Genomic DNA, 23676 nt, shown 5'->3' on the forward strand with positions numbered 1-23676 from the left:
GTTTATACACTACTTCCCTAACTCCCTTGGTTCAACCTGGACTTGGGATTTCTTATCTCATTGTAAGCATTAACAATCCAAGCAAAACCAGAGACCTCCCACTAGTTATTTGTATCAACTAGCTTAACATAAGATTTGAATTAAATATGAGCCTGCATTTCAAGGCCCCTCGACTCTTATGTGTCTTTTTTCATATCTCCTATATAAAACAACTACATACTGAAGAGATCGACTCACTGCATTTGAAGAAGTGGGCTGTAGTCCATGAAAGCTTATGCTTGAATAAAATTTTGTTAGTCTTTAACATAAGATTCCTGTTTATTTTTGCATTAGGTAATAAATTCAGACAGCAGAATTTTCAATTTTAAAGCTCTTTGCATAGAGTCATAATGTTAGGAAAACAAATAAAGCTGAACTCTCTTATTTTAACTTTAATTATACAAAATTCTTAGATAACAAAATTAGTGCCCCCTCAATGCCAACTGACTATCCCATTGGAGATGCAGTTATATATTATCAAGTAAATGAGAATATGCGTTTATTCTTTGCATCTTAATTTCAAATCATTAGTAAGTAATCTGTGCAGAATTGTTAGTATCTGGAGTTCAAGGGAGTCTTCATTCTTTTCCACTGATTGCTAGAAAGATATTCAAGATTTGGTCTTCGTGTGCTACAAGAACCCTATTATTTTTAATGAAAACACTCCAAAAACATTCTCTCGCTAAATTTGGGAAGGACTGACCTGTGCCAATATCAGGCTCCTATTACTCTGATTTACCATTGTTATGAAATGAAGTGGGGCAAGAACATCGGGAGGAGATAGTGTTTTGGCTGATATGGTGATAGAGGACCCAAGTGAGAATCTTTCAGTCTACATCTAGGCTGGGAACCATTCAGCATCTCCGGACTACTGTTCTTTACAGCCCTGTTTGAAAACATCTCAGTCTCTTTGATTTGTTAATGTCTTTCTATTGGACCAGTTGAATGGTGGGCTCTGGAGGTCCAGAACCTCAAGCCCAGAGTGGCTAATCTACCTTGGGGTCCACTTGGGTGAATCCCCAAACAAGTGCTGTCTCTTAGTGTGTTGTGAGATGGGAGATCATATTTGTGTGTCTCACACAAAGAGCTATGTGTCCACCCCTCCGGCTCAGCCAGAGCCAGAAGCCACAGAACTTGTAAGACTCCTTAAGCTAGCAACATTTTCCCTGTTTTCCTTTTTATTTTCTTAGACTGCATGCTTCACTGTATTCCTGTATTTTGCATTAATCTAGCAGATAATAAAGTTATTTAGTAGTAGAGGCCATGCCTTGACTCTTGCTATAACTCACCCTGGCCAGTCACTACACTTCTAAGTAAAAACCCTGTATGGCTGTTTCCTCCGGGGCAGTTATGGTAGGCAGGAGCCATCCCTGCTCAAGTGGTTGATACAGTAAGGGAACTGGAGACCCCTTGGCTGTCCTCTGGGCTGATCTTAGATCAGTCTGGTCTCCCAGGAGGATGTTGACAGGATCCTGCAGCAGATGAGGCCCACTACATGCTCCTTGGACCCTTGCCCTTCGTGGCTGGTGAAAGCCAGCGAGGATGGGCTGAGGGCTTCACTGGAGGCCATTATCAACTTACCTTTGAGCTCTGGGGTTTTTCCCAGGGTGTTAAAGGAAGCCGTGGTGAAGCCTCTCCTGAAAAAACCAACTTTGGAACCCACCGACCCGTCCAGTTACCACCCAGTCTCGAACCTTCCGTTTCTGGGTAAGGTGATTGAACGGGTGGTGGTGGAGCAGCTGCAGACTTTCTTGGAAGATGCATCGGTCCTGGACCCATTCCAGTCTGTGTTCCACCTGGGCCAGGGGACTAAGACAGTGTTGGTCGCCCTCGCAGACAATCTCCGTAGGCATCTGGATTGAGGCGGGTTGGTGCTGTTGGTGTTATTGGATCTTTCGGTAGCGTTCGACACGGTTGACTATGAATTGTTGACCCACCACCTTGCTGATGTGGGAATATGAGGGACTGCCTTAAAGTGGCTTGTCTCTTTTCTCCATGGTCGGGGATAGAGGGTGGCGCTAGGGGAGAGGGTGTCTGCATGCCAACCATTGGTATGCAACGTCCCCCAGGGGGCAATTCTCTCCCCATTGTTGTTCAATCTGTATATGCGCCCCCTCGCCCAGCTGGCACAGAGTTTTGGACTGGGTTGCCACCAGTATGCTGATGACACCCAGTTGTATCTGTTGTTGGACAGCCAGCCTGGCTCAGCTCCAGAAGCCCTGGTTAGAGCTTTCGATGCTTTGTCTGGTTGGGTGAAGCCGAGCAGACTGAAGTTAAATCCCACGAAGATGGAGGTCCTGTAGGACGGAGGTCCTGAGGGTCATGGGATGTTGGAGGGGGGGGATCCAGCTTCCGGCCTTTGACGGCACATCACTTGTGCCTGTTTCGTGGTCAGAAGTCTTGGCGTGATGTTGGACTCCTCTTTATCAATGGAGGACCAGGTCACGGCAGTTGCCCAGTCTGCTTTTTTCCATCTTCAGCAGGCCAGGCAGCTTGCTCCCTATCTCTCGACCCGTGACCTGGAAACAGTGATCCATGTAACAGTCATCTCCAGATTGGATTACTGTAACTCGCTCTACACAGGGCTTCCCTTGAGTCTGACCCGGAAATTACAGCGGGTCCAGAACGCTGCTGCCTGTGTCTTGATGGGTGTGCCTTTCAGGACACATGTAACTCCAGTTCTGCAGCAGCTACACTGGCTTCCCGTGGAGTTCTGGATCAGGTTCAAGGTTTTGGTATTAACTTATAAAGCACTAAACGAACTGGGACCAGTCTCTTCCCATATACTCCCTGTAGGGTGCTGAGATCAGCTGGTAATCACCTACTGGTGGTCCCTGGCCCCAGGGAGGCATGATTGGCCTCAACCAGGGCCAGGGCCTTTTTGGTCCTGGCCCCGACCTGGTGGAACTCTCTGTCTGAGGACACCCGGGCCCGCCAAGATCTTGTCTCCTTCAGGCGGGCCTGCAAGATGGAGATGTTCCGCCAGGCGTATGGTTGAGGCCATCAGGGTTTCCATCAAATGAACCTCTCTTCCGGTCTCCTCTATGTCTTTAGGGGGTATTGACCATCTACCCCCCATATATGAGCGGCCATGCATGGTTAAGCCGCACCTCCACTTCCGTCAGATGTTATATGGTTTTTATATGGTGAGCAGGTGTTTTATTAGAAAGCTGTGTTAATTTATTGTGATTTTATCTTGTATATTTTATCTTCTGTTGTAACCCGCCCTGAGCCCGCTTGTGTGGAGGGTGGGATATAAATATAATAAATAATAATAATAAAATAATAATAATTGACATTTACTACCAACTTTCAATGACAGAACTGCAGAGCCATACATTGAATATCCCCACTGTTCATCATACTGACTTACACTGTATAATCCACCTTGAGTCTCAGTGAGGTATAGTGTTGATTCTAACACCAGTTCTCTACTGTCATTCAAACTTAAAATAACTTTTGTTAGTGCACTAGTTTAGAGAGAGATCAGAGTGAGCAGCAGTGAGTGGGGTTTTATCCCTCAATCAGTCTACTGAAGGGAGCTTTCCCACAGGCACCAGAGGAAGGATTAATTAGAAATCAGTCACTGAAGTTCAACTTATGAAATATACAAAATCAGACTTTACAAATAAACTTTAAGGATGCAGCCCTGTGAGGACACTGCTCCTGCAGCAGTCTGAATAACAACATACTTGGTGACATCTTGCCAGGTCAATGCAGACAGAAGCAAGGTAAACACGTGTTATAGAGCGCTCAAATCCCTTCCAGGAATCAGTTACAGTTACTATAGTTTGTAATTTTATCAGGTAGCATTTTATATATAGCAAAGTCACATTGGTCCTAGAATCTGAGGTTTTTCAACCTATGATTAGATTCTGTTTTGATCCCAGTGTTGTGGCTGTAAACATTTAACACACAATGGGCCCAATACTACAATATTAAAAATAAATAGTGTTTACTCTGACACACTGCACAATTAACCTGATGAAACATATGAGAATTTTGGCACTAACAATTATTTTAGCTAAGAAATTTAACTCTCCCCCCAAAAGTATGGCTTTCAAATACAATTGAAACAATCAAGCAGGGGGGAGAAGCCAAACATAAAAAGCCACAAGAAAATGAAACAAAAGAAACATGAGCACTAGAAAGAAGGACACCTCCAACAATCTTCAGCCACATTCATGGGAGAATGTCTTGACCTGGTACTTAAAAGATATTGGCACACAGATATTTTAGAAATAGGGGGAACCACCACAGTAATATATCTTGTCTTCTACTGCCTGACTGACAAGGCAGAGAATCCAGAGTAGGGTCTCAAAAGATGTCCTTAAGGAGTGGGGTGGGTTATATGCTTACATTTTATGATACAAAAACAAGAAGTTGCTGTGTAGGGAACTGTCATTCCTAAACAAACTATTTGTAGGGCTGAACTACATTTTCAGTATATTGGGCCGAATCCACACTTCCTTTTTGTTTTCGCACCTTTTTCGCAACCGCAGTGCTGTTCAAGCAGATACTCACACGCTTTTCCATTCCGTGTGTTCCCCGCCATCACCGCGCCACAATTGCACCTCCTTTCCGTACCATGTGATAATGGCGCAAATCTGTTTTTGCCCGGCCCTTTTTTTTTTTTAAAGGGCTTTCATAGCGCATTTGCACAATAAAGAAAGGTTGGTATATCGGAAAACCTACTTTGTGAGCAACAGGGTTTCCGGAGGATGTTTTAATGTGACAAATTATTTTCAAATTTGCCCACCATAACAACCAGCCAATTGTTAGAAAGTGGTCTGTGACGAGCAAAAAATGGGCCAATAAAAGTTGAGGGGGAGGGGACCTTGCCATTTCTTAAAAGTCGGAATGTCGGTATAGCGCAAAATTAACCTTTTTTTTTATTAAAAAAAGCAAGTGACGTGCGCCATCAACACTGACGACGGAGGAGGGAACCGCCCACTTATAACGCTTTACTCAGTGGCGTGTGGAGAACTGATTGCGCCACAAAGACGCACTGGGAGGGTGAATGTGATGATGCCCAGCATGGTAGCGGAATGAACCCAACTGCCATGATTGCGCAAGATAAGCGAATGGTGAGTGCGTGTGGATTTGGCCCAAGTTTGCTGGTCTTTGATAGGCCTGGTTTTGCATGAATACTTTCTGGTCCCTTGCTTCTATTTCCCAACATCACTTCTCAGTGGCCCTTATTATGAAGATGGGGTGCTTCAGATGGCAGATTCTGGGGAGTGGTAGATTTATAGCTTGAAGTTAATTTTATTTTTATTGTGCATGTAGGCACACTGCAGCAATTTGTGAAGAAAGCATTCTGGCCCTACTACTGTGGAGGTTCAATACAATATAAACATTCATGAAGATCTGCCAGCTTCCACTCTCTGGCTTACACATCTCTCAGATTCTCCATGTCAGAGGTGGGATTGATAGAGGCCTAGAACAAGTAGACAGTGAGTGGAAAGTAAGCAGCCAGGGGGGTTCCTGCCAAGGAAGACCTGTAGCATCACCTGCTCTGATGGTGGTAATGATGATGATGAGCTTCAGGCTTCCCCTGATCCACCTAGAAGATCTTTGACTGATGGTGGCTGCCAGAGTATCCCTGAGCCAGCCCATCTGAGCCTATTGTTAGTGATCATCTTTCTTCTTCCTGAGTCCACTGCAAGACTCCCTATCCCTCATCAGCCCACAAAGGAGTTTCTTGAATAGGATTTGGGCTCTGTTAAAACTAGCTTTATCCAAAATAGTGTAAAATAAATTATTTTATTTTTGAGCCCATTATGAATTTCACATGTTCTTGATGCCATCCTGAAGGCAAGCCAAATGTGATAAATTTCTAGCCCCAAATCTGTGGCAATTTTAGAAGGTCTGATCTGATAGGAAGAAAGGCTCTAAAAGAAAAATAATGTTATGACATGGAGGCCAATCTCTTCCTGGTTCAAGATTTTCACACCAAGTGCTTCACTGATTATTATTTTTTTAAGATGCCATTATAAAAATTTTCAAAGGTAGTATTTCCTGCATCATAAACCTTGTGGAATGAACCTATCTAATAACAGTAGTGCATGACAATCCTCTTGATGGAACTGGTCACTGTGGATAAATTATATGGTCTTGTGCCACCAGTCAATCATTTATACAGAGATAAGACATGGAAATGATGACATGTTGAGTTGATAACTTCTACAGATCTTTTAACCTTTTTGGAGAAGAGACTGATAACCATAAATTTCCTTTTACTGAGAATATTATCCCATGTACACCTAGAGACAGTCTTATTATTATTAAATAAAATTATTAAATAAAATAATATAACAAAGTGATGCTATACTACTTTGTCAATTTTAAATAAATACAGGAATTCAAGACCATGAGACTGAATATCACAGGAATGCTATCAAATCTTAAGGTCAAAGACAAAGCTTGGTCTCTCTCTGGGAGTATGTCTACTTGTAACTGAGAAGCCAGAACACAGCACACCTGAGGCCTATTTCACAGACTACTTTTGCTAACAGTTTCAGGTGGGTAGCTATGCTGGTCTGCAGTAGAACAGGAAGGTCAATAGCATGTTAAAGACTAAAAAGATTTTCAGGACATAACGTTTCAGGAATCAGAGCTCTGGTATCTGACAAAGGGAGCTCTGAATCTCAAAAGAGTGGGGATTCGTTTCCATGCTAAAGAAATTACTCTTAAAGAAACCAACGTGGATGAGATTTTCTCAGAACAGTTGTAGGCAGTGTGCACGGGGTTTCTAGCCTGACCCTATGATGCAGTTAAAGCAACAATCCTTCTGTCCTAATGAGCAGAAAGAGTAAACTATCTTGTAAAAATAAAGCATTTCTCTCCAATTTAAAACAATCCATAATGTTCATTTACCAGCTTTTGCTTACAAAAACTATTCAAATATAACCTCTCTACACTCACTTATCCTAATTTTATAAGCAACAGTCCTTTCTTGGCAGTAACATATAAAACAAAATGAGTCAAACATAAGCCAAACTCCCTCATTCTTGCTGATCCTTTTATAATTAATTAAGCGTAAATAAGGATTAAACACAGCGAACTTTTGTTTACTGTTGAAACGGTGAAATCAATGTTAGATGAGGCTTTACAAGGACATATTGTCTCAAACTATGGGAGATCTAGGTCTTTAGAAATCATCTGTAACAATCAAATGTTTATCATTTACTGTGTTTCAAACTGGGTAACTCCAGGAACTGGGATGAAGCCAGCAGATGGTGATAGAAATTAAAATCAAGATATGGTTCAGTAATCAGTGAGCCATGAAAAGACAGAGATGCTCTCCTTTTAATCATCCACAACTAGTAGACTTGCTATATTCCCAGGCTAAATATGCTAACACAAAATGTCCTTCTCTGCAGTACCACACCAAAGTCAACTGGCAGAGCTAGTTAGAAATCCAAGTCACTTCAAGACCAGCTCCAAGCCGATGTTGCTTCACATATCAACAAAAGGGAGTAGCATTCAGAAAAAGATCTGAACACAGTGTTGGGGGAGCCAATGCTCTGTTGATATAGAATTATGGAGCCAAAGCTAAAGGCAGCTATGTAAATGTATTAACAGATGGGGAAAAACCAAATATTTAACTAAGAAGTCTTAAAACAAGTTTATATTAGTTTTGCACTGATGTTCGTGACAGATTTAAACTCCTGGAATGAAATTTTTTATCCTGGAATGAAAATTTTTATCCATCATTGCTAATACATTTACAAGAGATCAGGAACATAAAGTAAATCTGTAATTGAGGCGCCCTGGAGAATGGATAGATGACATACTGTCAGAAAGCAGCTAGCCTCCCTTTTTTTTTGCCTGGAAGAGACAGATACAGAGAGAATGCAGACTATAGAGAAGATCAGTAAGCAACAATCTGTCATGTCCAAGAGAGCTGCTATGTTTCTCTAAAAAGGAGGACATTTCTTGCAGTGCAAGAAATGCTGCAACATCTTTCTCTATGTTCCATATAATCTTCCTATTTAAATACATCAGTAATGCAAGCTGTATTCCTCAGTCTTACAATTCATTCATACATTTATTAATTTGTGACACTGAGTGCCCACTAATTGGCCTTGAAATATTCCTTGTGAATGGTGTGTCAGTTTATTGATTCTGGTCCATTCCTGCTCATTCTGCTCAAATCCTTCTCCTGCTAGGCATGCAAGAGATTTCTGTGCTGCTGCAGGTCATAATTGAAAAAGACAGAAATGCTCAATATGACTCATACATTATTCAGCTTATCAGCTGCCCAAGAGAAAAAGAGGAGAGGTGTTCGCATGTCTACCTCTCTCCCTATCAACAAAGGAAATAATTTTCAATTACACTAAGTATATGCAGCTCTGTTCACCAACAGGATGTGAAGTAAGAGAGATGGAAGCAGAAAATGAAGGATGGCGCAGGGAAGCAACTGCTACAAAACATTTGCTTGTGTTTGGATTCTTGGTTCCCACTTGTCTCTTAATGATGTACCAAATTGAATATGTTAGCAAGCAGAAAGGACAACACATTGCATAACAGAAATCTAAATCAATCCCCCAGATAAGCCTGCTGAAAGTATGCCACAGAAGCCAATTGGTTGGCCGCTTGCAATAGTCCTTAAATGTTGGGCTAGGTTCTGGAAGAGCCAGGTTCAAATCCCTACTATGCCATGAAGCTCTATTGGTGACCTTGGGTCACTCTCAGTCTCTCTCAGCATACTCGAACTCATGGGGCTGTTGTGAGGCTAAAATGAAAGACGGGAGACAGGTGAATGGTGCCCTGAGCTGGCTCCTTGGGAACAATGGGATAAAAATGTATGAGACAAATATTTCATAAAACTTTTACAGCTTAAATCTGTGATAATATGTATGAGAGACAGGACTTGACATCTTGAACAAAAATAATGCCAGGACCATATAAACAGTGTTTCATACCTGTAACTGTTGTTCATCTAGGACTTCCGTGCAGGCACACATGGGACTGCGCACGCGCAGGTCTGCCGACTTTGGAGATTTTTATAGCTCAGAACCACTAGGGGGCGTCCCCGCCTCCTAACACGCATGCGCGGCCGTCCTTTCCTGCCGAAAAATGGCTCCTAAGAGGCGGGGCGCCCCCAACGTACCCTCAGTCCTCTTTCGCCTCCGACTACAAAGTAAGTACCAAGAGAATTAGCAGGGAAGGAGGGAGGGTATGTGTGCCTGCACAGAAGACCTAGATGAACAACAGTTACAGGTATGAAACACTGTTTTTCATCTGCGGTCTTCCTGTGCAGTCCCACATGGGAGATTACAAAGCTTAAATACCTGGGTAGTAGGCACAGATGCATCATCACAGGAAGATTGATTGTAGGACTGCTGTACCCACTATCGTTTCCTTCCTGTCTAAGACGTCCAGAGCATAATGCCTGACAAACGTGTCCGCAGAAGCCCAAGTCGCAGCTTTACAGATGTCTTGTATAGGGACACCTCTCAGGAGCACTGCTGCTGATGCTTGAGACCTGGTGGAGTGAGCATGTATCTCCAAGGGACAAGGTAGGTTAGCACATTTATAACTTAACAGAATAGCTCGCCCTACCCACTGAGCCAAAGTTTGAGGATTGGCTCCCATCCCCTTCTTTGGACCAGCAAAACAAACAAAAAGGTGGTAATCTTTCCGAAAGGGCTTCACCCTATCCAAATAAAAGAGGAGAGCCCTGTGAACATCTAGAGCATGAAGGGATCTCTCTGCCTCTGAAGAGTGATCCTTGAAAAACACAGGTAGAGAAATTTCTTGAGATAGGTGGAATTTGGATACCACTTTGGGTAAAAACTCTATCTTTGTTCTTAGGACCACCTTATCAGGGTGAACACTCAAATAAGGAGGATCACATGAAAGAGCTGCCAACTCGCCCACCCTCCTGGCAGACGTGACAGCCACTAAAAACGCTACCTTAAACGAAAGTAAATTCAGAGGGCAAGTAGCTAAAGGTTCAAAGGGCTTGGAAAGAAGCTTGGTCAACACCAGCGGCAACGACCATTGAGGCACTAACACCCGCACTGGGGGAAACAAGTTGTTGAGCCCCTTCAGAAACAGTTTGGATGTGTAATGGGAAAACAGCCCTTCGATCAACTGGGGGATGGAAGGCAGAAATCGCAGCCATATAAACTTTAACAGAAGAATTTGACAATCCAGATTGTTTAAGTCCCCACAAAAAATCCAGAACCTCGGAGAGGGAGGAGGTCAGAGGGGCAACCCCCCGACCCTCGCACCACTCTGTAAACTTTTTCCACTTCAGGGAGTACGACTGCCTAGTGGACAAACGACGGGCATTCTGGAGTACATGCATTACACCCTCAGAGAAACCCCGTCCTGCAGAATCAGCCACGCCATCAGTCTGAGTGTATGTACTCTGTGATGAAGCAACCCCCAAAAAGACAGTAGATCCGGTTGATCCAGGAACTGATGCATCCGACAGTGGAGTCTCAGAAGGGCATGAAACCACGGCTGCTGCGGCCAGTAAGGGGTTATCAGAATGACTGATGTTCTGTTCATCTGGATCTTGGAGATTACCCTGGCTAACAGGGGGAACGGGGGAAATATGTAGAGAAGGTGACCTGACCAAGTTAACTGAAACACGTCCCCAAGAGACTCGAGGCCGATGCCTCCTCTGGAGCAATAACGGGGAGTCTTGTAGTCCTCCTCTGAGGCGAAAAGGTCTAAGTCTGGGGTCCCCCATTCTGCAAAGACAGGACGCAAATACTTGTCGTGAAGAGACCATTCGTGGGTGTCACCCCCCAGTCTACTAAGGTGGTCAGCTGTAACATTGTCCACACCCAGTATATGAACTGTTACTAGCCAAACAGAGTGATCAATGGCCCAATTCCAAATCTTCATCGCCTCTTCGCATAAAGCCAGAGACATCGTGCCCCCTTGTTTATTTAAATAAAACATAGTGGTGGTGTTATACTAAATCAGAAAAAGAAATTAAGGCGTAGTAAACAGCACGTAACTCAAGGAGGTTGATATGCTCCGAGCATTCTGACTCATCCCACAAACCACGAACATATGAGCCCTGACAATGAGCACCCCACCCTAGGGTAGATGCATCGGTGGTGACTGACAGGTCTGCTTGCCTATAACCAAAACCAATTCCCCCAAACAGGTTAGAATCCTGCAACCAACATTCCAGAGATAAAAGAACTTTGCGAGGAATACTAAATTTCCTCCGTTGGGGGTCCCTCTCAGGGAAAAAGGTCCTAGAAAAACAAAGTTGTAATGGTCTCATTTTAAGCCTCGCTAGGGATATCACAGCCGTAGTGGTGGCCATATAACCTAAGAGGACTTGAATAAGTCTGGCCGGTTGGAACCGGCATCTCTTAAATTTTTTGACAAGTGCCTTAATCTTATCAGCCCTGTCCAAGGGCAAAAAACCTGCATCCTGGGAACCATCAATAATGGCCCTGATGAACTGGATAACCTTAGCTGGGATAAGCTTCGATTTCTTCTGGTTAACGAATAACCCCAGCTTTAAGCAGGTAGTCAAAGTGATCGAGACCTGATTGGTTACATCCTCCTCTGATTGACCCACAATCAGCCAGTCATCAAGGTAGGGAAAGATACAGCAGCCCTGAGTTCTGAGGAAGGCAATTACCACTGCTACACATTTGGTAAACACTCTGGGGGCCGTGGACAAACCAAACGGGAGAACTCGGTACTGAAAAATTCGAGTACCATAGGTGAAACGAAGAAACTTCCTATGCTCAGGAAAAATTGAGATGTGGAAGTAGGCATCTTTAAGATCTAGAACTCCAAACCAAGAATCAGAAGGTAACAAGGTTAGGACCATTTGCAGGGTGGTCATCTTAAACTTTTGGACCTTTATAGATTTGTTCAATTCCCTGAGATCCAGGATGGGGCGAACACCCCCATCCTTCTTGTCTACTACGAAAAGGTTAGAGTAAAAACCAAAGGGGGAAGAAGAAGACCTCTTCGATAGCCCCCTTCAATAATAAGGCTGATAACTCTGAAACCACACCCGGTTGAGGCGTCTGGGAAAAGAAAACAGGGAGCCGGAGACCAGGCCACTGAACAAACTCAATTTTATAACCAACTTTAACCAATTGTAACACCCAAACATCTGAAGTAATGTTACTCCATTCAGAAAAGAAAAGAGACAGCCTGTCCCCAAAATAGGGGTCAGGCCCCTGTGATTGTCAGAATTGCTTTTGGGCATGTCCCGACTCCTTGGGTTGGTGCTGGTTATTTCCCTGCCTATTCTTATTGCCCTGTCTCCTCCTCTGGAAGGTAGATTGCAGGCTTTGGTATTGACGCTGAGGTTGGAAACCATATCCATAATAAGGGTGGTAGCGTTGTTGACGGTTCCTGGTGTAGGATCTGTATTGAGGGCGACCAGGCTGGTGTTGGTGTACCACGCCATAAGATCGAGCCATCAGTCTGTCTTTACGTTTCTTCGAAAGATATTCATCTGTTCTATCAGAGAACAGGTTTTGTCCTTCAAAGGGAAGATCTTCCACTTTGGCCCTCATCTCCATACATTTGGTCCTCAACCAAGCGAACCTTCGCAACACAAGAGCGGACAAGAGTGCCCTGGCAGAGGTGTCAGCCAAATTCCTGCTCACAGTGATTTGGTGACGCGATAGCCGAACTGCCTCTTCCTGAATAATTCTAAGGAAGATCCTTTGATCCTCCGGTAACTGAGGCACGAATGTCGCTACCTTTGTCCATAGTAGCAATTGGTAGGCGGCCATCATTGCAGCATAATTGGCAATTTTAATGCCAAATGCCGTTGACGTATAAACTTTTCTGGCCAGGGAATCGATCTTCCTACTGTCCTTATCCGACGGAACCGATAAAGAGCCTTGCTTGGGTTTCACTTGCATATCTTCCGTAACAAGTGAGGAATGAGGGGGATGGAGAGAGAGGAATGGACACTGTTCGTCTTTAACTCTATACAGGTTTTCTATTTTCTTGTTAGTGGCAGGAGTAGAGGCAGGTTTCAGGTTTAACCCTGAAAGAAGTTCCACGAAGCCTTCGATCATAGGAAAGGCAATTGTAGGAGTCGATCCAGCATACATGTGTTTCAGGATCTTGTCTTTCGACCATGGTTCCGAGGAAGCCACCTCGATCTCCAGCGCCTTTGCCATCCTCTGAAGAAGCTCATTGTAGGCGCAAAAATCCTCAGTCGGAGAAGCTTCCTCCGACGGTCCAATCGCTCCATCAGGCGACTGCGATGGGGGGGAGTTATAAGGCTTCTCATAGGGAGCATAAGCGTCATATTCGGTGTCAGAGAAGCCTGGGGTCCGTCTGGATCCCCCTGGGGAGCTGGGACGTAGGGATGGCGAGCGAGAGCGTCTCCTGGTTTCATGGTTGGAACCATAGGATCCTTCCTTGTAATAACGACGCCTGGTCGAGTAAGGACTATATCTGTCAGTGCGGCGTGATCTCGAACGACCTCTGTCCGCATGAGAAGAGTGCAAAGACCATGAGTCACGAGAAGGTGAACAAGGTATTCCCGATGGAGTCGGGGGCTTCTCGATCGTAATTACATCTGATTCCCGGGATCTTTCGGATGCCAGGGTTCTCCTAGGGGAAGCTGCGTCCCTGGAGCCACGATGACTCCTAGTAGGTGGCTCGGACTCAGAAGCACCCTGCTGACTGCGCTGAGGGGTGATGACGCTCTCAAGAACTTGTCTGTCCGACTTAGAAGACAGATGCTTTCTTTTCCTTTTCTTTTTCTTTTCCAGACTCGGCTCCACCAAGGTCGAAGAGTGTGTCGGCTCCAACGGTTTTCGCGAGGTGCTGCGACAGTCCGATAGCGATCCACTCCGAGAGGTTCTCGGTTCCGACGAGGCCATGGAACTTTCCCTCCTAGCCGGATCACCTGACAAGGAACCAGGTGGTTCCGAAGCAGGTCTCGACCCCGAGATCGGATCAGAGGGAATAGGAGGAGTCGGATCCGAGGAGCTCCGAACCAACCTCGTTGGACTCGGTGGTCTTGGATCGGTCGGAGTGGGAGACTGGCGGGAGCATGGCGACTTCTCCAAAGATTTTGAAGTGTAGTGGATTTCTCAAGCGCGGGGGATTTGCCCGGTACAGGTGGGTCAGTAACCGCCATCGCACGTCGCCATAAATACACTTGAAGTCTACCTGACCTCTCTGCCCTGGCCTTCGGGGTGAAGGTGCGGCAGTACTTACATGCCTGCAGGTTGTGGGTTTCTCCCAAACAGTACAGCATTCAGGATGACCGTCCGATTTTGTCAGAACCCCCTAGTGGTTCTGAGCTATAAAAATCTCCGAAGTCGGCAGGCCTGCGTGTGCGCAGTCCCATGTGGGACTGCACAGGAAGACCGCAGATGAACAAGTATTATTTTGAACCCCTGACAGTCAGCTCTGGAGCAATAAGAGAAGAACCAACATTGAGACTATCTTTTGCATCCTTGACAAAGCTTCCAAATTCAGAATTCATTAAAAAATAAAAGCCTGAAATAATCCCTACAGGAAGGATAATTTTCTTGTACTAACCTTCAGCTACTAACTTTACAATTGGTAAAATGGCTTTATAATTCAATTTCTTAAACCTTACCCTGCTTGTTTAAGCTGCTAAACTTGTGAGACAAAACAAGCTCTACAGGTATTTTGCTGACCAAACCTTTTCTCATTTCTTTCAATCAAATCATGCACCACTCCCAAACATATTCATAAAGGAAGATATTATATGGATTAATCCAAGTCCAACCTTAACAGAACAGCTCAACAAAATGGTTTGCTCTAACATTTCTTAAAGAGCCCCACAACCTCTGTGAAGAAACAGATGTACTCCTGAAGAGTGAAAGCGCACACAACACTGTGCCATACTTATGGAAGTTGGTGAAGTACCAAATGGTGAAGAAATGCAAAGGTTTGCATGGAAATAAAACTTTTTCTATGAAACTTTCTAACAGTTCTTTGCTGTACACGCACAAACATTCCCTGTTCTAAAGCCCAAACCCTTTGAAATACAGGCAAGTCTTCCAATGCCCTGTGATATATTTAGCAGCATTTTAGCAGGAGCCTAGTAAGTAAATGGCAAAAAAGTGACAGAGCAGCAGTTAGTACAATAGCTGCAAATTATTTTAAACCATCTATCCATTAAGACTCAGCTATACAGAAACTTCTATTAAGAGTGCTGTAAATAGGAACATATTCATTTCTCCTGCCCAATCAAGAACATATATGTTCCAGCTGAGGAAAAATTTGCAAAGCCATAGAAAAAAAGAAGTCATCATGTTTTACTAAACTGAGCTAATGCAACATAAGCCTTCTCGTTGGAATAGGAGATGATTTATATAAACCAAGAAAGCTGCTTTAAATTTTACTTGAAAACAGATTTTCCAGTTAGACCACTAGTGCAAACTAAAATGGCATTCAGAGAAAACTGCATATCTTGGTATCTTCAGACCACCTATGAAGTCACTAGATAAGTAGTATCAAACAAATGGAAGGGATGGGATCTGCAAAAACATTTCAGAGGAGGGAGAAAAGCAGCAAGGTACAGAGAAGAGTCGTGCCCCCCCCCATTCCTTTTACCTGCAATCTCCCATGCTTACTCCCTAGAGCCAACTAAGGTGAGTCTCATGTGAAATCGGCCTTTTGCACATGCATCATCATTGCATAAGAAACTATAGGCCTAAATTGGATGTCCATACCAATGTGCATGTTTTCTATCAACACTACATTGCTTTCAGCTGAATGTAGTAGGTGGGAATGTTTATCAGAGTCCGCAATCCATAGAAAGCAATGCAGTTATTTACAGTTTGGTGGGCATCAGAATATACATTTTATTTATCCCACAGTCATATGATCTGTGAGAATGCATTCTTACGTACAGTTTAACAGACCACTTTGGGTGGCAATTAAATCTGGAAAACGGCAATACATTTGCATAAATGTGTACATTGCAGGAAAATTTCTTGTTTTCCCTTCAGCTTAACTTCCAGTTCCAAGGGAAGAGAGACTTATGGCTCATGCTTACATGTTGTGTATATTTGCAGAATGACAGCAGCAAATTTTTGTGAACCTCAACAGATGGGGAGGGGTAGAAAGGCACATTAAGAAATAAAAAGCCGGTTTTACCTCCATACCTTATCTATAATCCTCCATCCCACTCCATCCCGCTCTCTCCTTCCCCATTTTGGCACCCACAGGTAGGCTGACTACTTTTCAGGCACCCATTTATTAGGCTGGTTCATAACACACATTTTGACAATATTTTCAATTCGGAATATAAGCCAATGTGGCATTATAATAAGAACGGCGGCTCAGATTCAAATCTCACACAGTGAAGAAACTTCCAGGACGACCTTGGGCCAGTCAGTTCCTCTTAGTATAGTCTACCACACAGGTTTGTTGTGAGGATGAAATGATGGTGAGAGTGAGAAGTAGCTCCTTGAAAGAAGGGTGACGTTAAAATATTTTTTTCTTACTTATTTACTTAATTTCTACTCAGTGGGGACCCAAAACTGCTTACACTGTTCTCATCTCTTCTATTTATCTTTGCAACCACCCTGTGAGATAGGTAAGGCTCAGAGTGTGTGATTGGCTCAAGGTCACCCAGCAAGCTTCCATGGCAGAGTGGGCATTTGGACCGTGGTGCCCCACATCCTAGTCTGACACTCTAACCCCTACACCAAACTGTCTCAGACACTACATCACATTATCAATACAATGCTGCAATCCAGGTCTTGCTGGAAATGCCCCCTTCCAAACACACATTATCTGTAGCTGCTGCTCCATGTAAAGAATATAATCCAGAGGAATACTTTGGCTCATACTTCCAGGCACCTATATTCATGCTCATAATAATTACAGTATTATACTGAAGGTGATGTGAAAAAGCATAATGATGAAAATATTAACTTTTAAATGCAGCAATTAAACAGCCTACCTTCTAACACTGTCAGTTTGGCACTGGTGTTTATCTCCCCAACACTGTTGGTAGCTGTACACTCATAGATTGCTTCATCCCGATTGATACGCAATGGCTGAATACGTAGAACAGATCCAGATCCATCATCAAATTCAATCACCTTTTCCAAAGAGAAAAACAGTTTTGTTATGCTTGTTGAACTGCTATGTAGCCCATATATTATTCCTAATCTCTTAACTACTGGGAGAGTGACATGGTTTTGAACACTGTCTCATGTAGACCCTCCCCATATGAAAGCTAATCTCCCCCGCCCCCGCACACACACTAGAATGAAGGTTTACACCAATACATACTTCAGTCTGAGTTAATACTAGAGTTCACTGTTAATCTGGTTTTTGAAGCTCAAACTCTAGTTTACAACAAACTATTTGTTGTAAACAAACAAACAATTGGTTTGTTTGTTTACAACAAACTATTGGGTTTGCTTAAGGTGGTTTTTGATATAAGCTTTAACAAAAGTTAAAGCAAGAGGAGGGCATTCATAATGGAGAAGAGACAGACGTGGAGCAGGGAGGGCATGATCCCAGAAATACTAGTTAGGTTAGTGGGAGAATTATATCTGCAGTTGCCCAAAGCATATTTCTGAAATATGCCTATGAATACACATGAAACAACTATTTCAACTGTTTCATATCTGCTTAAATATGGAACACATTATTAGGTATAAATGTTTTTAATTGGCTTCAGAGCAAGAAACATACCAGCCCTTGCCTTAATAATATAATATGATTTAGTGAAAATGTTGCAATAAAGATTCTAATAAAAAAATCACTAGTACAAACACTGGGGTACTGGTGAGGAACAATCTGAGACCATCTCAGAGGTTTAACAGCCAATCAAAGACTATTTAGAACTTGGTCTTCTTAACTGATCAAATTTAGAAGCATAAAGTTTGAAGGACTTAACAAACCGGATTAATTTTAAATTAGGGATCACATTGCTCTGACAGAATGTTGAAGAGTCTCTTAGAATAAGACTCTTTACAATTGCTTTATTTGCCTGGACACAACAGGGAATAGACCAGCACAACCATAATTATAATGTTTGCCATGAAGTATTCTCCTTTCATTAAATGGAAACGCTTTAACCATTTTAAGAGTTAAAAAAGGAACATTAGTTATTGTAAACTTGTGAACGTTTAAAAACTGTTCCTTAATGTTAACAGCATCTGGCTTAGTTAACTTCACACACATCTAATTTCAATGTATTAATATCACATAAACTAGCATAATGTCATCCATATTATATAGTAATATCCAGAAAGCTATACTAAAACTTGGGGATACCAACTTACTCTTACTGTTTTAGCTCTCAGATGAAACTCAACCAACTCTCCTCTGAACGGGAAATGTTCTTCTCAAGGGTCCAGTCTAGAATTTTAATATGGCAGAACTGTCCTATTCCACAGCATATAAACAAATAAGCTTGATCCAGGCTTGATCACCATAGCTAATACCACTCAACATATGGAAACAACTCAGACAACTGAAATAATCCTGGATACAGATTACCAGGACAGTCTTTTGCAACAAAAACAAATAAGACTCTTTTTGTACCCTAAAGGCTAACAAATTCTTATTCTAGTATATTTTCATGGACTACAGCCTACTTCATCAGAAGCATTTAGTGGGTCCATATTGATTTATTTAAAATATTTGCATCCTGCCTCATCTCCATGGACTTAAGGCAGACACCAAAAGAGTCCATCAGCAAGATAAAACAACAATAGCTAAAAACACACAGGTTTAAAACACAGCCAGATCTGTCAAAATGTTTTATTCTGCACCAAATGGCCTCTGAAATCAAAGCAGCAGCCCCATATAAAGCCCATTACAGCAGCCCCATATAAAGCCCATTACAGCAGTCCACTCTAGAAGGTACAGCATGGTTAGGTCTGTAGAGTCTAAATAAAGGACCAGCTTATGAGCTAGATGTAATTGAAAGAAGGTAGTCCTAGCAATTCTGTCAATCTGTCGGAGTCCAAGAGAACACACAAGCTCTTAACTTGAATGACTAAGGCGAACTTAACCCCATCTAAGGCCAATCAATAACAGTCAAAAATCTGCCTTCCCATCATCTGTGTTGTCTAGATTAATCTTGTTCATCTTAACCATTCAACTTCACCTTCGAGACACTGGCCCAGAACCTTCACAGCAGCTTCTGGAAGCTTAGATAATGAGATACACAGCTGGATGTCCATTGGGTGACAACTCTTTCTAAAGTTTCTGATTTTGGCCAAAGATTTAACATAAAGGTTAAAGAAGCACTGGGGATAAAAATGAACCCTCTGGGCAGCCTACAAACCAGGGCCGTCGTCACACGGGCTTTTATTTAGCGCTAAAATGGCGCTATTTCCCGGCAAACACCCACCTTATTCCAACACTGTAGCGATTTTCTCTCTTCTGCTTTGTGCTTGATAGTCGCGCTATTTTGTGCCTCAGTGTGAATGCCTCACATCGATGTATTTCGCCTCGCAACGCCCTATGCCCTCCCTTCAATCCCAGAATCCATTTCTTCCTGCGACTCCCCCTTTTTTATTTTATTATGTCCTTATAACGCCATAACGACATAACACAATGCAAACTTTCTGCTGAAGTAAAAATGACTCAATCGCCATGGCAGAGTCTTCAGCGATGGGGATCACGTCAGACAGGGAGTTTTCTGCGGGCAAAGGGCTATTTATATAATTTCAAAGTTGGAAAGACAAAAGGGTCGTAATGTTTTGCTCTAACGGAATGTTTATATGCTGTTATTCCGTTATAGCGGAATTAAACGCCAGAATAATAAAAAAAAGGGGGGAGGAGCTGCTTCTGCGCGGTTAGAGAGAACAGAACAGAGTGCTTCGGTGTGGACAGCTGGTGGCGCGAAGAGCCGTTAGGTGACCCAAAGAAACGTTACTGTGCCGATAACAGGTAGGATGCTATATGCTGTAAATTTAACGGAAGAGATGCCTGTGTGACAACGGCCCAGGTCCCAACTCAGTGATTTTGCTTCTTCTGCAGACTGTTTCCTGCCAACAAGGACAGAATGAAGCCAACAACAGGATTGTTATCTTCATCTCAAATGCGGATTGTACTCAGTCCACCAAAACATTGACCATATCAAATGCTGCTGGAAGAACTAACAAAAGACAAGAGAACAAAGCACCCTTATTGACAATATACAGAAGCGACAGTGGAAACCACAACTAAGGGATTGAAAAAACAAGTACCCAATCTTAACATATTATAAAAATACTTTCTATTGATACTAAACAATTTAAAGACTATTTAAAGTGACTCAATATGAGAATCTATTTGTATTGTTAGTTATTCATTTGTATTAAGTCACTTTAAAGGGTCTTTACATTGTTTCGTATCAATAGAAAGTATTTTTATAATTTGTTAAGATTGGGTATTTGTTCTTTCAATCCCTTAGTTGTGATTTCCACTGTTGCTTCTGCTGAAAGAACTAACAGCATCAGCTGTAATGGACTGCCATCATTCAACTGTTGTCTGAGATTATCAAGCAAGGCCAATAATGCTATTTCCATCCTGAATCCCAGCCTGAAGCCAGATAGAAATGGGTTGAGGTGGAAGACGTGTCATACAGCCTATAGTTGCTCTACCACAAAACGAGGCGACTGAGTACATCCTTTTTAACTACAGGTGAGTTCTTAAGAAGAAATTTTATCACAGCTTCTTTCAGCTATAAGGGAAACACTGCTGAAACAAAACTGGAAATTTTTATAGCCAAGAGAGGCAAGGATACAATTTACAGGAAGTGGCCTTCACAATTCTATGCACTCGGTTGACATCAGTCAGATAGATCAACTACAGAGCCTTCTACAGGTACCACCCTGCAAATGGGCAAAATTAGCAGCTGCCCATACACATGCATTCTCTGTTTTGGCCCCCACCTTATCGAATAGCCTGCCTGAAGAGGTCAGGAAAGCTCCCACTCTCTAGGCCTTCGGCCGACTGTGCAAAACTGAATTATTCAAGAGGACTTTTTTACACAGGTAACAGATCTGTAGTGTAAGGAAATGGTTTAAGAGAGATGCTTTGGTAAAAGAATAGAGACTGTAGTCTATACTACTGCGTATTGTTTGTTGCCTCAAGTATGCTTCTACTGAGTAGTTTCCGTGTCATTTAATATGTCGTGTTAAATTGTTTGTGTTTTGTTTCAGCATTGGTTCGGCTCTGTATTGTATTTCTTCTTGTTTTCAAATTTCTGCAATCCATACCCTATTGTACTGTTTTCTGAAGGTCCCCAGCCATTGATTGTATTGACTTACACTATGTAGGTTAAAGGGGAAAGCGCCAAAGCAGGATTACAACTGAACATCAAGAAGACAAAAGTAATGACTACCAAGGAACTACACAATTTTAAAGATGACAATGAGGAAATTGAAGTTGTTCAAGATTTTCTATTCCTTGGCGCAATCATCAACCAACTGGGAGACTGCAATGAAGAAATCAGAAGAAGATTGAGACTTGGAAGAGCAGCTGTGAGGGAGCTAGATAAGATCCTTAAAAATAAAGATGTCTCTCTGGGAACCAAGATCAAGATAACCCAAAATATGGTATTCCCCATTGCCATGTATGGATGTGAAAGTTGGACGGTAAAGAAAGCTGACAGGGAAAAAATTGATTCATTTGAAATGTGGTGCTGGAGGAGAGTTTTGCAGATACCATGGACAGCCAAAAAGACAAATAAGTGGGTACTAGATCAAATCAAGCCGGAATTCTCCTTAGAAGTTAAAATGACAAGACTAAAGCTATCGTACTTTGGTCACATCATGAGAAGACAAGATTCTCTGGAAAAGTCAATAATGTTAGGAAAAGTGGAAGGCAGCAGGAAAAGAGGAAGACCTAAAATGAGATGGCTTGACTCAATAAAAGAAGCCACGTCCTCCAGTTTCCAGGATCTAAGTTTTCTATCTGTTAGAGATAGAATGTTTTGGAGATCTTTCATTCATAGGGTCGCCATAGGTCGGAAACGACTTGACGGCATGTAACACAACACACACACACATGTAATCCACCTGGACTTGCAGTGGGAAAGGCAGACTATAAATAATATAAATAAATACAAAATTAAAAAATAGCTCCAGCATAATATCTACCCTCATACTGATCTCTATACAAGATTATGAAGAATTAAAGTTGTAAAGAGCAGAGTAAAATGGTTATGAAATCAGGAAGTACAGGGTGAGACATAATTATACAAAATTTAAATGTAATCACAACAAATTCATACACCACTCAAAACAGTAGTAATTGGTGATGATTTCCCTAGTTCTGTAATAGCTTGGAAATCTAAAGTCAAACTTCATGATGAATTCTAATTAAGCAATTTCATGCTGTAGTCTCCTTTTGAAGTTTTTATTTGCTGGAGAATGGAAGACTTATATTCACTTACCGTGAAGCTTCCTTTCTCCGGGGTCCTGTAGTGGGACAGTCAACACTCAGGTAGCTCCTCCTCCATCTCTTGCGCAGGGTCGGATGAATTTGCAATTCTGGGGGAGGGGCTACCTGGCTCTCAGTTCCTTTCCAAGCCCTCAATAGTCCCCGTTGATTCCTTTTCTGGTATCTCAAACCCTATTCATTATAACTAGAACTCCAATAGATTAAACTGTTCAACTGCAATACTGCAACGACGTTTATATTAACGTATATCTAGAAAGTGTCCTCGTTGTCCCTTCTTTCCCCCTCTCTTTTTTTTGGGGGGGGGGAGATTGGGTGGGTTTCGGACTGTCTCACTCCAGGACCCCTGAAAAAGGAAGCTTCACAGTAAGTGAATATAAATCTTCCATTCTCCTGTGGTCCTGGAGTGGGATAGTCGACACTCAGGATATATGTCTAGCAGCATACCTTCAGGTGGGTATTTCAGACCCTATGTCTCCAGGGTGTGCTGTAGCATCCTCCTGCCGAAGGTTGCTTCTGCTGAAGCCAACTGATCTATTCTATACTGCTTCATGAAGATATGTACTGACTTACAAGTTGCAGCCCTACACATTTTTTCTAACAATGGGAAAGATCTGTATGCTGCCGAGGTGGCTGTCCCTCTCAGGGAGTGGGTGGTAATTCTCTTAGGGGGCGACAACTTCCTAGATGTGTATGCCAGCCCTATGCACTCCCTAATCCATCTGCTTATTGTCGAGGGTGTCACTTTCTCGCCCAATGAGCTTTGCCTAAATGAGATAAACATACTCTCTACTTTGTGTATATGTTTGGTCCTCTCTATGTAATAGCTCAATGCCCGCTTCACACCCAACCTATGCCATTCTCTCTCCTTCTCATGTTTTGGATTGTTACAGAAGGAAGTAGGATAATATCTTCCCCTCTATGAAAGGTCAAATTGACTTTTGAGATAAAGGTAGGGTCTGTCATTAAAACCACCTTATCATAGTGGAAAATACACAGATCCCTATTTACTGACAGCGCACCTATCTCTGACACCCTTCTCGCTTAAATCAACCCCACCAGAAAGGCTGTCTTAAGGGTCAGTTCTTTAAGGGGACAAGTTGCCATTGGCTCAAATGGCTCCGTTGTAAGTGCCTTAAGCACTAAGTTCAGGTTCCAAGCAGGAAATCTATGCACTTGTGGAGGATTCAGTAACACAGTCCCTCTTAGGAACCTTTTGATATGGGGATGTACAGTGAGAGACGCTCCTCTCTTCGACCCTCTGATCGC

At 42.7% G+C, this 23676-nt stretch overlaps 1 protein-coding gene across 6 annotated transcripts in view; it reads right to left on the reverse strand.

Moving 5' to 3' along the window:
• Positions 1-23676, reverse strand: part of PTPRF (protein tyrosine phosphatase receptor type F) — a 717473-nt gene that overhangs the window by 299208 nt on the left and 394589 nt on the right. For all 6 annotated transcript variants that reach the window (XM_054979543.1, XM_054979542.1, XM_054979544.1 and 3 more), the window contains one exon: positions 16958-17099. In XM_054979543.1, the coding sequence (XP_054835518.1) occupies positions 16958-17099 (142 nt within the window). The remainder of the gene's footprint in view (positions 1-16957; positions 17100-23676) is intronic.

Source organism: Eublepharis macularius, chromosome 5 (assembly GCF_028583425.1).
Source record: "Eublepharis macularius isolate TG4126 chromosome 5, MPM_Emac_v1.0, whole genome shotgun sequence".
Lineage (NCBI taxonomy): Eukaryota > Metazoa > Chordata > Lepidosauria > Squamata > Eublepharidae > Eublepharis > Eublepharis macularius.